At 67.6% G+C, this 13,556-nt stretch overlaps 4 protein-coding genes across 4 annotated transcripts; all 4 read left to right on the forward strand.

Annotated features, from left to right (window-relative positions):
* Positions 1–73: 73 nt before the first annotated feature.
* Positions 74–2,807, forward strand: HEL2 (E3 ubiquitin-protein ligase HEL2; the record flags this gene model as incomplete). Its single annotated transcript, XM_076651046.1, has 5 exons — positions 74–520; positions 588–677; positions 736–1,200; positions 1,259–2,017; positions 2,088–2,807. The coding sequence occupies 5 exons, from the start codon at positions 74–76 to the stop codon at positions 2,805–2,807; spliced, it is 2,481 nt and encodes an 826-aa protein (XP_076503463.1).
* A 321-nt stretch (positions 2,808–3,128) lies between these two features.
* On the forward strand, positions 3,129–6,277 carry JCM10292_000645 (uncharacterized protein; the record flags this gene model as incomplete). Its single annotated transcript, XM_076651047.1, has 9 exons — positions 3,129–3,833; positions 3,904–4,704; positions 4,759–4,884; positions 4,945–5,092; positions 5,179–5,353; positions 5,431–5,694; positions 5,753–5,764; positions 5,822–5,989; positions 6,067–6,277. 9 exons carry the CDS (start codon positions 3,129–3,131, stop codon positions 6,275–6,277), a joined length of 2,610 nt encoding a protein of 869 aa, XP_076503464.1.
* Positions 6,278–6,532: 255 nt separating this feature from the next.
* JCM10292_000646 (uncharacterized protein) lies at positions 6,533–7,483 on the forward strand (the record flags this gene model as incomplete). Its single annotated transcript, XM_076651048.1, has 5 exons — positions 6,533–6,600; positions 6,705–6,854; positions 6,980–7,079; positions 7,155–7,254; positions 7,326–7,483. The coding sequence occupies 5 exons, from the start codon at positions 6,533–6,535 to the stop codon at positions 7,481–7,483; spliced, it is 576 nt and encodes a 191-aa protein (XP_076503465.1).
* Positions 7,484–8,420: 937 nt separating this feature from the next.
* JCM10292_000647 (uncharacterized protein) lies at positions 8,421–13,556 on the forward strand (the record flags this gene model as incomplete). Its single annotated transcript, XM_076651049.1, has 9 exons — positions 8,421–8,457; positions 8,758–9,599; positions 9,660–9,912; positions 9,987–10,234; positions 10,296–10,713; positions 10,790–11,429; positions 11,969–12,155; positions 12,246–12,317; positions 12,453–13,556. Coding segments are annotated over 9 exons (3,801 nt in total), but the record flags the coding sequence as incomplete, so codon positions are not given.

Genomic DNA, 13,556 nt, shown 5'->3' on the forward strand with positions numbered 1-13,556 from the left:
GCTCGCCCGTCGCTGCTTCAACGCCGAGCTCCAGTCCGCTGCCGGTCCACCCGAATCAATACCCAGCAACAAGATGAGCAGACGCGCAGCTTTCGGCGGACGCTTGACCGAAGGCGGAGACGGGCAGCCCGCTCGCCCGGCATCGACGCCCGCAAGCGCAGGCGCAGGAGCAGGAGCAGGAGCAGGGTCGCAGCGGGGCGAGCAGCAGCACGGTGGGAATCGCGGCAAGGGTAAAGGACGCGCACCAGCCCAGCAGCAGCAGCAGAACCGCCCGCCGCAGTCTTCCTCCGCCTCGTCGGCCCGCGACCAGCGCATGCTCGAGATCAACGCGGTCGCAGCCGCCATGGCCAAGGCTGCGGCTGAGTCGGGCGAGGCGGGCGACGGCGACGACGCGACGTGCTTCATCTGCGCCGAGCCCGTGCAGTACTGGTCCGTCGGGTCGTGCAACCACCGCACCTGCCACACTTGCTCGATCCGCCTCCGCGCCCTGTACAAGAAGCACGAGTGCACCTTTTGCAAGGTGCGCACTGCTCTCGCTTTCGTCGTCGTGGATGGATGATCTCATCTCCGACTTCCGCCTTCTGCAGACCGAATGCCCGACCGTAATCTTCACGGATTCGGAGGACAAGCCGTTCGAGGACTATGCGCCCGAGCACACGCCTTTCAGCGACACCAAGGTGCGCACCCTGCGCTGTCGGCTGTTCGCAATTCGTGCTGACGCGGGCCACCCCGTAGCTTGGCATTCTCTTCGAGACCCGCGCCCAGCTCGAAGACACGCTCTCCCTCCTCCGATTCAACTGCCCCTACAAGCCCGGCCTCTCTGATCCCTCTTCTGCTGCGCCCGACTCGCCCGCACAGGCCTGCGACCACATCCTCTCGGGCTGGTCCGACCTCAAGCGACACGTCCGCTCAATGCACCACTGCACGCTGTGCGACCTATGCTGCTCGAACAAGAAGATCTTCGCGCACGAGCACGAGCTCTTCTCGACCGCCCCCGCAGCCGGCGGCGCCGCGGGGCGCAAGCGCGAGACGGAGCTCGACGCGCACCTCGACAAGCAGCACGCCATGTGCGGCTTCTGCAAGCGGTGGTTCTACGACTCGGACGGGCTGTACAAGCACTGCCGCGAGCAGCACGAGGAGTGCTTCATCTGTGTGCGGCAGGGCATCCGTCATCAGTACCACCTCAACTACGACCGTCTTGTGCGTCTGCTCTCGCTTCCATCGCGCGTAATATCGGCTCATGCTCCCGGATTCACAGGAGCAACACTTCAAGAACGACCACTACATCTGCCCGCACCCGGACTGCCTCGCGCAAAAGTTCGTCGTCTTCGAGTCGGAGCTCGACCTGCAAGCCCACGCGCTCGAAGTCCACGGCGTCGGCACGTTCCAGGACCAGCGCTCGCGCAAGGAGGCGCGTCGCATCGAGACCAATTTTGTGTACTCGTCCGACGACCGGCAGGGCGCCGGCGCAGGCGGCGGGAACCGCCGACGAGGCGGACAGGCGCAGCGCACTGCCGCCGCGAGCTTCGTCGAGGCGCCGCGCGGCGACACGCCTGCTGCGGGCACCGGCGCTGGCGGTGGGACGGGCGAGCGACGCGTGCCGGGGCTCGGTGCGCCTGTCGCATCGGGCAGCGGCGCACGCGCGTCGCGCTTCGGCGGGCAGCTCACGAGCGACTCGTCGCCGCCTTCGAGCGGCGCGATGACCCCGCTCGGCGGCGCGCCCTTGTCGGGCAACGAAGCGCGCGACGCCGCGACACTGCAGCGGCACGCGGCGCTCCTGCGGCGGGTGCAGGACCTCACGGGCGGGCACGAGGGCAAGGTGGCCGGGTTCAAGATTGCCGCGCGCAGCTTCCGCAATGGCGAGATTGCCGCGAGCGACTTGGTCGATCAGCTGTACCACGTCTTTGACCAGCGCACCGACGAGGCCGAGAGCGTCATTCTCGGATTTGCCGACTTGCTCGACGACGCCGAGAAGAAGCGCGCGGTGCAGATCGCCTGGCGCGACTTGCGCAGCGAAGTGGGTCTTCTTTTGCCATTAGCGTGCTCATTTAGCAGAAGCATGCTGACCGTGTCGCCTCGTCCAATAGAACAACTTCCCTTCGCTCGCGCCCCTTGCCCCGACGCTGAATGGCGTCCCGACGAGCGTTCAGCCGACCTCTCAGCGCGCGCTCTCGGCGCAGCACCGCTCGGGTGGGAACGCCTCGTCGACCTGGGACCGCGTCGAGCGCGCCGCCAACTCTGCGGGCCCTGCGCCTATCGCGCCGCGCTCGAACCCGTTTCCGGCGCTCATGAGCGCGTCGAACGCCAAGAGCATCCCCGGGCTGAGCAAGGCCGGCCAGGCGAAGAAGCGCGCCCCGACCGGCGGCTCGACCGCCTGGTCCTCTGCCGCAGGCGGTTCGTCCTCGTCCGCCTCGAGCGGCGCGTCCGCCTTCCCCGCCCTCGGTGGCAGCGGTCTCCGCTCGGCGCCCGTCTCGCGCCCAGCATCGACGACCCCGCACTCGATCTCGCGCCCGGCCTCGTCGTTGTCCACTTCGCGCGCGGCAGCCCCGCGCGCGCCGAACGGGCTCGACTTCCCCTCGCTCCCGGCGTCGGCGTCCGAGGCGGACAAGCGTGCGCGCATGCGCGCGGCACTCTCCAAGCCTGCGGCGCGGACCGTGCTGGACGATGCGGATGCGTGGGGCGGCGCGAGCGGGAGTGGAGCAGGATCGGGTGCGGCGGAGGACGGCAGCGCGGGAGGGAAGAAGAAGGGCAAGGGGAGGCAGAAGGTCGTGCTGCTCAGCAGTGGGCTGGCGAGTCAGACGAACTAGGTCGGCGGGCGAGAGGTGGGGGAAACTGAGCGGATCTTGGGTAGACGGAAAGAGGGAACGGGGGGACAGGAAAAGGCCGTAGACACATGATCGCATTCTCAGTGAGCGGTGAGTCGACCTTGTCGTGGACTCTCTTCCAGTCTATACGTTCCCCTCGTCTTGCTCGCGGTTCGTGTGCACTCGCTCTTCTCGCTCTCTTCGTCCTTTCCCCTTCTCTCGTCTCCATCTCACCCCTACTTCGCTCGTCTACTCTGTCGACTGTACTCGCTGCTTAGTGCACACGTGCCTTAGCTTACTCGCAGTGCCGGCCGCTCGTCCTCCATGGCGGCGCCACTCGCCTCGCTCCTCGCCCCGCCGACTCGCCCGTCCATGGTGCTCGCACACGGCGGGTCAGGCGGTTTCCAGCCTCGATCGACTATTCTGGCCGACCAGACGACGCCTCGTGCTCCCCGCCGCCTCTCGCGCTCGACCTCGAGCCCCTCGCCCCGCTTGCACGAGCATCTCACCAGCTCGCCTTCGCTCTTCGACTCGCCCACGCCTGTGCCGCGCAGGACCCGCACCGCTGCAGGCGCTTCGGTCGCGCTCGACTCGTCTGCGCCGCTGCGCTCACACCCGGACGAAGGCGATGCGTCGCTCGGACCGTCTGCCAGCATCAACGGCGGGACGGACGAGCGCGACTGGTTCGGGGGCGGCACCGCGGCCGGTACAATGGGCGGAATCGACCCGTTGAGCGCGCTCGGAGGCCGCAGCACGCCATTCTTCATGCTCGGGATGCGCGACGGGGGCGAGGAGGCGGAGGAAGGCTGGCAGGTCCCGCACTTCGTCGCGCACGGACAGCACCGGACTTCGTACGGGACGCGCGAAAGCAGCGCAGTAACGCAGACGAGCACGCCTGCGCTCGGAACGTCGGCCCACCACGAAGGGTCGTACGAGGTGCCCGCTCACGTAAACGCGTTTCACCAGCGCAACGATCGCGAGCATCGCACCGGCGCGCACTTCGCGGCTCGTCACTCGCCACCACTCCAGGTGCGCACCGGACCATTAGCCTGAGCCGCAGACATCAGACTGACGGTGCCGTTTCTGCCCGCTGATTGAGAAGGTCGAGCTTGCCGCGCTCACCACGCTCGTTACCGACCTACACGCCCGCCTCTCAACCCTTCACAACCTCGCGGACGACTTATCCTCGCGCGTCGTCTTCCTCGAGAATGATGGACAAGCGCGGGAGGCCCAGTTTGCCGCATTCCGCAGGTCGCTCTCGCCCGCTCAGACGGTCACCCACGTCCCATCTGCCGAGCGGTCCCGTCCGCCGCTCTCGTCATACTCGGTGTACCCGCACTCCTTCCCGGACGGCAGCTATGACACGGGCGAAGTTCACCGCGAGGGCCTTACGCCTCCGGCCTCCCCTCAGCTCACTCGCGCCGCCCACGCTCCGCCTCACGCCGAGCCGGTGCATTCGCACTCGTACCAGTACTCTTCGAACAGCGTCTTTGCGCAGCGCAACCGCTCGGTCTCGCTCGGAAGCTTCGCCTTCGACCCGCTCGATGCCTCGCTCGTACCGCCTTCGCAAGTCCCGAACGCGTACGATCCCGACCTCTACGCCAACTCCTCGGCGTCGCATCTTTACGCAGAGTATTCGAGTCTCGGGCACTTCTACAACAACACGCTCGGTCGCAACGGCAACAACGGCTACTTCACCGAGCCCGGCGCTTCGTTCCCTTCGGTAGCGGCGAGCCTTCAGAATCACCTCGCCGACGCCTCGACCGGTCAGGAGGGCGGAGCGGGGAGCTCGGGCGGGATGCACGTCAACGGCGGCGAAGGAAGGGAGAGGGCCGCCAGCATGGCGGCGCTGCCTAGCGGAGGAAGGTGGGCTAGCGAGGGCGACGCTTTTCAGCGGCAGGTCAGTCCGTCTCCCTTGACCAGGGTCAAACCTCTTCTGACTCTCCCGCCGCAGAACGCCTTCCACTCTCGCTCGATATCACTCGGCGGCCCCTTTCCCCACCGCCCGCAGCCGTACCGCCACTCCGAGTCGCCAAATTACCGCACGCTGCTGGACAGCGACGCCGAAATCGACGACGAGGTGCGTGTGTTCCTCTCCGCTCGCCTGACCGCGCACACAATTGAATGACTCCACATGCAGGCCTTTGTCCGCCGCATCCTCGTGCACAACGATCAGCAGTGCTCGCTATTCCTGCAGCAGCGCGTCAGACTCACGACGCCCGACAAGAACTACAAGCTGTGCCAGGCGGTCGGGAAGCAGGTGCTCGACTTGAGCCTCAGCAAGTTCGGTTCGTCGTTCTTCTTCCCGTTTGTGCTCTTGGAGAACGATCGCGTATTCTTGAAGAGCTGATGAACTGAGCGCGCCCATGAGCAGGCAACTTCCTCGTCTCGCGCTGCCTCGAAGCGAGCGACGCGCGGCTCGCCCAGTCGTACGAGGAGGCGCTCCAGGGCCACTTCCTCGCGCTCAGTCTCGACCCATTCGGCTGCCACGTCGTGCAAAAGCTGCTCGATTGCGGCGGACCCGGCACGAAGAACAGGGTCGTCGAAGAGTGCGTCAGCATGATGCGGGCTTTCGCATATGACACTGCCTTGAGAGCGGTACTCATGCGTCTGTCGCCCAACGCAGGCTCCTTCCTCACTCGCAGATCCTCACCACGAAAAGCAGCCTTCACGTCCTCAACCGCATCCTGACCTTCCCGAACCCGCTCGCCTTCTACCGCCGTCTCGCCGACCTCGGCACGGGCCACTGGGCCTCGATCGTCAAAGACGATGGCGGCTCGCTCGTCGTGCAGCACCTGCTCGAGGACTGGTGCGAGGCGAGCGCGAGCGTTGTCGCGAGGGAGATCCTCGAGGCACTGGGCGAGGTTGCGAAGACAGCATGCGGGTCGTTGTGCGTATTTGCTTCTCTTCTTGCGATCGCGTGAGCTTACTCATATTTGAGCCTATAGCGTCGTGTCGCAGTGCGCAAGCGCTCTTCGAGCAGATGGAGATATCGTGCTGATTCCGTCCTTGCGCAGCCTTCTCGATCGCAACTCGCTCCCGTTCTGCACCAAGATCATGCAGCTCGCACCCACGCTTGCACAGAACCACTTCGCTGCAAAGCTCGTCGACAAGTGCCTGAAGCCGCACAAGTCGGGTCCGGCCGGGATCGCGACTTTCGTCGAGGGCATTGTCAGTTCAAGCGGGTGCGTCGAGCGCTTAGTCCGTATTGTCCAGGCCTGCGTGGAAGCTAGCTGACTTCGAAAGCGGCTTCCGAGAACAGCAATTCTACCCCGCCGCTGCTCGCCATCGCATCGCATTCGGCCGGCGCGCAGCTCCTCTCGAACCTCCTCATCGGACCCGCTGCGACGGCAGCGCTCAAAGCCAAGCTGTCTTGCTGTATCGCCGAGCACGAAGCTGCGCTCAAGGCCGAGGCAGGGGCACACGGCGCACGGCTCGTCGGACTGAGCTTGAAGACGGGTTCGTCGGCGTGAGGCAGGAGAGGACGGACGACTTCGCTTGCTGTAGGCGCATCGTTCTCGCGCTCGGAGGACTCGTAGCTTGACACTCTGAAGACGTGCATGGAGTACGAATGACGAGACGCGCCGCGAGAGCTTCGGAAAGAGATGTCAACGTGCGCGAAGGTCGCGTCGTCGCCCGTTGACCTTCGTCTAATCACTTGCTCTCGCTGCACTCGCGCCTGATCGCGCCCTCTCACGCGTGCACGCGCCAAGCAAGACTCGAAGAACATGCCGAAACAGACGGGCGGGTCTCCCGCGCTCTCGAGCGGGCACACCGAGGACAGCGAGGTCGCGCGGTGCGTCCGCCTCCTTCGTCGCGCAGCCGGAGAGTGACTGCGCGCGAGTTGCGGGCTCTCCGAGACGCCTGCAGCCAAGTGCTGACTGGACGCGCATCCCGCAGAACTCTTCTGCAGCACGTGCACAACTACCAGGCGGGGCGGGCGCAGAAGCAGGCGCAGAAGCAGGTGGCCGTCATCGCGCGCGCCAAGGAGGCCGTCGAGCGGTACAAGGACGAGGTGGCGAAGATACAGGAGGACGAGGAGGACAAGATGTGCGTCTCATCTCGGACGGCCGGACGCTTTCGAGTCGCCAAGGCGGCGCACGCTCGCGTGCTCGCACGGCCTCTTCCAAGGTGAGTCCACGTCCGAGCTGACTCACGCGCTCGTGCTCGCACAGACGCGCGCGCAGCAAGGCTTTCGAGGAGGAAGACGCGCGCCTCACTGTCGAGCTGCTCGAAGCCGAACTCGAGCTCCTCCGCCTCCTGCGCTCGCGCTCCGTCCGTCGCCCCTTCTCCTCTTTTCCCCCTCCTCGGAAGAAGCAGCGCTGACACGGAAGGGCCACGTGGGGACAGAGCGACGCGCAGCTGGGTATCGCGGCGGTGCGGCTGCAGTGCGAGGAGGTCAACCAGGCGGTGGGCACGGCGAGGACGGCGCTGCAGGGCATTGACCGCAGTGCGTTGCAGTCTCGTGCGCATCCTTCTGAGGAACATGGACGCCGACAGCCGCCCGACCGGTTCTCACAGACGAGCAGGATGTCGTCAAGAAGCGCTTCGAGGCCGTTTGGCCGTGCGCCGAGAACGGAGCGGCCAAGCAGCAGCAGGCGCAGCAGGGCGCGAAGGAGCAGAAGGAGCAGGGCACGAGCGCGGCGGGCGCGCAGGATGCCGAGATGGCCGAGGCGTGAGGCTAGAGCAGCCAAGCGGAGGAGACCCAGCTTTTGATGCGCAACGAACGCCCTCTCTCGACCACTTCTGCACGAGGCCGGGAGCGATGGAAGCAATACAGGGACGGTACGCGCGCGAGGATAAGGGGGGCAAGAGCCGCTCTACTACTTCTTGCCCGACTTCTTGATGCCTGTTCGCATGCCGCAATCAGCAACGGGCGGACGGGCGAGAGAGGGAGAGGCGGAGAAGCGCAAGCGTACCGCCACCGAGGAGGGGACCGCCCTTCGCGGCCTTCGCCTGCATCTCCTTGAGCTTGGCCGCCTCGGCCTTCTGCTTGGCCTTGAACGCGACGTCGTCCTCGTCCTCCTCGACCTGGTCGCGAACTTCGAGGGTCAGCCTGGCGCGCTATGGCGGTGAGATGCGGTGACTCTGAAGCAGACCTTATTCTTCTTGGGAGCCTCTGCAAGAGGGAGAAAGCGTGCGTCAGTGTGTCGTCCGCGAAGAGGGCAAGGAAGGAAGACAAGGATGGCCCCCCAGAGAAAAGAGACGCACTGAGAGGCTTGACTTTGCCCTGTTGAGTAGGACAAGGTTGCAATGCAAAGCGAAAGAGTCAGCGACCTGCCCAGCGACATGCGAGGGGACAAGGTGCGGTGAGCTCGAGAGGGAGAAAGGCCGCCAGCTCCGGCCGCGACGCAGAGACTCCGCCATTAGTCTGAGAGCACTGTAGTACGTCCACAGCGCCCCCCTACAACAGCAACTGGGCCTGCCGCAGCAGACCAGTCGCCCTGCGCTTGTTCGCCTCGAGGAGCAGCTGGTCCGTCCGCGCCCTGGCGCACGCTGGAGTGTAGCCTAGTGGCGCCACCGGGTTCAGGACCTTTGCATCGCCATCGCACAGGCGCCTTATCCCGCCCAGCGGGTGTGTGGCAGGATGTGCAGCTGGCGCAACCTCGACGACTGATGAAGGCGAGAGGCGTGCCCGCATCGCTTGCGAGGTGTTCGTGCTGTGGTGGACTGTGCCCGCGAGTAAGGCGCTGCGACTCACACCCTGACGGCCAGACATCTTGCGCGATTGGACGAGGGAAGCAAGAGCCAACCTCCGCTCGCAAGCTCCGTCTCTCCCTCACTCCTCCGCGTCGACGTCGAGCCGGGCAGGGCGGCACACAGGGCTCGAGGCGAGTGCATGCACGCGTCTACTCAGCCGAGGAGACCCGACCGCGGCCACGTCCACAGCAAGTCGCCGTCCCCTCTCCTCGTCGTCGTCGGGCGTTGATTGACCTCTCGCGCGCCAACGCAGTCACGGTGCACGCCGACGCAGGCACAGAGCGCTTCCCGACGCCGCTCGCAACCCAGCGCCTCTCGGTCTCGGGCTCCGCCGTCTCGCCCCCGCTCGCCTCGATGCAGCAGCACTCGCGCGCCCTCTCGTCCGCTGCTGCCCCCGCCTCGCCCGCTCCTTCCGCTGCCTCGATCGCCCGCTGGAAGGCCACCATCGCAACGCACGTCGCCAAGATCCAGCGCGAAGGCTGGCGCCGCGGCCTCTTTGGCAAGGCGCGCCTCTCGACTCGCTCCGGACCTGCGGGCCAAGGTGGGGCGCAGGTCGCCCTCTTCCGCGCCCTGCACGTCCTCGGCGCGCTCTTCATCGCGCACGAAGAAGCGCCCGCACAGGGCAAGGAGCACCTTCATGCGGACGGCGACCTCGCGACGCCGGGCACGCCGGGCGGGCGACGAGCACGGCAGAACCGCATCCCCCCGCTGAGCCGCTTTGGGCAGCTCGTCGTCCTCGCGCTCTTCCTGCTCGGCATGCGCGAAATGCTCGGTCCCTCCCGGACGGCTCCTGCGCGGCGGAGAGGGCCGGCGCGCGTCCGAGGGCGCGACCCATACGACGTCCTGCGCGACTTCGAGGCGCCGACCACGCGCTACGCTACAACGCTGCCGGGGCTCGAGCAGCTGTGGAAGACTTCGGCGACGTCGACAGATGCCTACATCGATGCAACCGAGGCGGGCGACACGGCTGCCGTCGTCTTGCACTGGAAGCGCACCGAGAACGTCGGCGTCATCCTCGCCCACTTGTGCCAGTATACTTTCTTTGACACCATTCTCGTGTGGAATAACAACCCCGAGATCACACTCACACCACAGGTGCGCTCGCCACGTCTCGAGTACAGCTCTTGCACCTTCTGACGCCCAATTCCCTCGCAGACGTTTGCCAAGTCCCGCTGTCCCGCTTCCGAACTCCGCATCTACAATTCTCCTCGCAACCTCTTCTTCCTCGCGCGCTACCTCGCGTGCGCCCAGTCCTCGTCTCCCTACTGCTTCTTCCAGGACGACGACTGGGTCGTCCAGCCCGTGCGCTCGCTCTACGCCCAGTTCAAGCGCGACCCCGAAGGTCCCGTCGTCGTGCACACGAACGAAGAGGTCGCCGTGCTGTACGGCCTCGAATGGTGCTTCTTCCGTGCGCTGTTTTCTCGCTCCGTACCTCGATCAACACGGCTTGACGGCGCACTCTCTCTCTGCTGCTTCGCGCAGAGGACCCGCTGCACACGTGCTTCTCGTGGGTCGGCACCGGCGCCTTCACGTCGCGGCAGCACGTCGAGCGCTTCCTCGCGCAGACGGGCGAGCTCGCGTACTCGCGCGCCGAGCTCGCGCACGCCGACAACTCGTTCACGACGTTCATGAACGAGCCGCCGTACGTGCTTCAAAGCGCGCTGAGCCAGCTGCCGAGCCCGCATGGGCACAGCGACGGCGAGGGCATCGCGCGCAACAAGGCTTTCATCGTACGCGCGTTTCGGAGCCTCGAGTTGCTGAGCAGGACGCGCTGACACGAAGGCGAGACAGTACCAGGGCCTCACGCGCCTGTCCAACTACCTCAACGTGTCGTATCCGCCTGCGCCCGCCACAGGCGAGCTCACCCAGCTGTCCCTCCCCCGCTCGCTCCCTCACCGCGCGCCCGTCTCTCCCCCTCTCGCGCCGCACCCTCACGCACACCACGCGCGCGCCCTGTGCACGCCCCCGTCGGACGCGTGCCTCTTCCTGACGAACCTCGCGCACCTCCCTCCGCCGGACGCGGTGCCGTTCCCGGGGCCGGAGCGCGTCGCGGGCGGGTTGCAGGCGTGGGAGGAGCACCTGGGGCATACGGCGCGCGGGTGGAAAGAGGGCGGGGAGCGCTGGAGCGAGGAGGAGGACTGGGCGCGCAGGTGGGCGTACCGGAACGCGGTCGATGGCGAGGTCGCGACCGCGTTCCGGTCGATGGACGGTGAGCCTTCCGCCTGTCCCTCCCTCCCTCTCTGTCGTTCCGAGCTCGATCGCTGACGTTACACGAGCGCGCACAGTGGTGAAAGAGGGCGACTACGTCGCGCTGGGCCTGCTCGAGCCGCTCGACGCGGCGTGGACGCCGCTCGTCGCGCTGCGCGTCGTGCTCGCCGACGCGTTCGAGCTGCTCCGGCTCGTGCGCGTCGAAGTCAGCTCGGACGGGTACCACTGGGTGCGTTTCCGCGCCCTCTCTCTCTCTCCTATTGCGGCACGGTTTGGCACTGACGAGTGCGGGAAAAACGACAAGGCTCCGCCGGCGTCGCCGTCGCCCATCCGCCCGACGTGCGCCGTCCCCTCGTCGCCGCTCCCCGTCCCGCCCGACCTCCCCTTCCCCTCGTCCGTGCTCCTCTCTCCCACGGGCTCGCGCGTCCTCGCGAGCGCAAAAGCCGCCTCGTCGTCGCTCGGCGGCGGCGAGGGCGTGCTGGGGTTGCTCGCGCGGTGGTGGGCGCGCACGACGAGGAGGCGGAGGGGGCTCGGCGGGACGCGCGAGTGCAAGTGGAGCGTGCCGGTCGCGGGCGAGGGCGAGGGGTGGAGGTTTGTCAGGCTCGTCGTGCCCGTGAGCGGGCGGGGGGAGGGGGAGGAGGAGGCGGGAGGGGGGAGGGAGGTGCTCGAGGTTGGGTGGGGGGTGTACGAGATGTGGATCGAGGCGGAGCGGGGGAGGTAAATCAGGGATGCAGTGCAGATGAGAAACTCACCTGTCGAAGAAGGAGCGGAAGCGAGAGGGTGCCGCCGTCGTCTCGCTTCCTCTGTTCCCGTGTTGCTCGATTGGATGCTGCGAGATACGTGATCGCGAGTGGCGCAGACTGGACGAGCCTGCAGCAGGGGATGCGATGTGATGAGGGAGGGTTTTCTGGAATACGGTTGCCCCAGTTGTATTCAGTTGTATTGGGCGGTAGCGAAGGGCGAGCGGGACTCGGGCGAGGCGCGCTTGCTCTCGAGTGCACCCGGCGTCGTCCAGAGCTCGCGGGCTGTGCGCGTCTTGACTGTCGAGTGCTCGTGTGCGAGTCGACGCTGCCCCTCTCTCGCTGCCCGGCCCCTTGTCCTCCCTCGGCCGCCGTCTCGCTCCCTCGCGCCTTGGTCGCCCTCGACACGCCCCGCCCTCACTCGCCGCTCCCCCCCTCGCGCGCGCGTGCCAGCGGGACCTAGCCCTGCCCAGACCCGCACAGCAGCACACGCGCCCCGCCCCGCCCCCACACCAGCGCCAGTGCCAGCGGGCTCGCCGTGGTCCCGCGCCGCTCGTTCACGGTGCATCCTCCGGTTGGGCCGCCGCCGGGCCTCTGGCCGCCCGCGGGAGCCGCCCTCCAGGGCGCCCTCGGCCAGCAGGCCCCCCCGCAGCCCGGCCAGCAGCAGTCGGGCGCGAGCACCTCGCTCCTGACCATCGTCCGCGTGCGCCTCCCCTCCTCCCCCTCCCCCTCCTCCCCCTCCTCGCCGTCTCTCGCTCGCAGGCACGGAAACTGACGCGTAGAGCACACACAGGCTCAGATCGTCTTCCTCCTGAGCACCCTCAGCGAGGACAACTTTGTCAAGAACCGCGACGAGATCCGCTCGGTCAGTCTTTCGCCGACCGACCCTCGTCCCTCGCGCGTGCCCGCCCCGCGCTGCCGCAGCTGTGTTCTCGGGAGCGTGTACACTCTCTCAAAGAGCCACAGCGACTGACTCGGCGATTGCGTTTTCGCGAAACAGTTACTCGAGCACCACCAGCCCGCGCACGCCCACCTCGTCCGCCGCCTCATCCAGGGCGCCGCGTCCCTCCTCACCGCTTCTCCTGCTTCCCCTCCTTCTGCATCTGCATCCCAGCCGCCCTCGCCCGACCTCCACCTCCGCCTCCTCGCTTCCGAGGTCCAGCGCTGCTCGCGTGACCCCGCCCTCGCAGAGCGCTTCCGCGACGCCGTCCTCGAGGGCGCAGAGGGCGCCGCCGGGTCCGACCCCGTCCTCCGCGCCTTCGCCCTCCCGACCCTCCTCGCGCACCCGACCCTCAACGAGCTCTCCCCGCTCGAGCGCCTCGTCTTCTGCGCCCCCTTCCTCACCCTCCTCTTCCCCTCGTCGTCCGCACCCCCGACCGGCGCCAAGCGCGCGCTCGGGCTCGACGCCGCCAAGGTCGTCCGCCAGGTCCTTCACCCGGCGCTCGACCAGCTCGGCAACCCGGCTCAGTCGGTGCACGACCTCGCAGAGCTCTCGCCCCTCCCCATCTCGCGCCTTCTCTCGATCCTCCTCTCCGATCTCTACCTCGGCGATGCACCTCCCGCACCGACCGAGTCGGCCAACCTCGAGCAGGCGCTGACGGACGATGACCGCCGCTCGGTCGTCCTCGCCGCCGTGCGCGGCCGTCTCGGGCCCGAGGTCGGCGCCCAGGCGCTCGCGCACGCCTTCAGCGAGGTCGTGTTCGACGAGCAGCGCCCGCCGACGCCCATTGCCGCGCTCGCGCGCCTCGCGCCCGTCCCGGCCCTGTGCTCGCTCGAGCTCGCGCGCGCCGTCCTCGCAAAGTTTGGCAGCCTCGGCGGCGACGGCGACGGCGTCGAGATGCGCGTCGCGCAGCAGCTCTTTGACGTGATCGACCTCGCGCAGCGCGAGGGCGACGCCGGCCGCCCCGGCGGCGGCGTCGACGTCGGGTCGTGGATCCGCGCCGTGCACGAGCTGCACCCGGCGCTGCGGTGGGGCGACGTCGTGCGCGGGTTCGACTCGCCGCTGCGCGCGCCGGCCGAGGGCCCGCTCGCGCTCCGCGCGCTCGCCGCCGCGCTCCAGCTCTCGCCCGCGCCGCAGCCCACGCCGGACGACCCGCGCGCCAAC

The sequence above is a fragment of the Rhodotorula paludigena genome, assembly GCF_050403205.1.
Source record: "Rhodotorula paludigena JCM10292 DNA, Rt_paludigena_JCM10292v1_ctg44, whole genome shotgun sequence".
In the NCBI taxonomy this organism is placed as follows: Eukaryota; Fungi; Basidiomycota; class Microbotryomycetes; order Sporidiobolales; family Sporidiobolaceae; genus Rhodotorula; species Rhodotorula paludigena.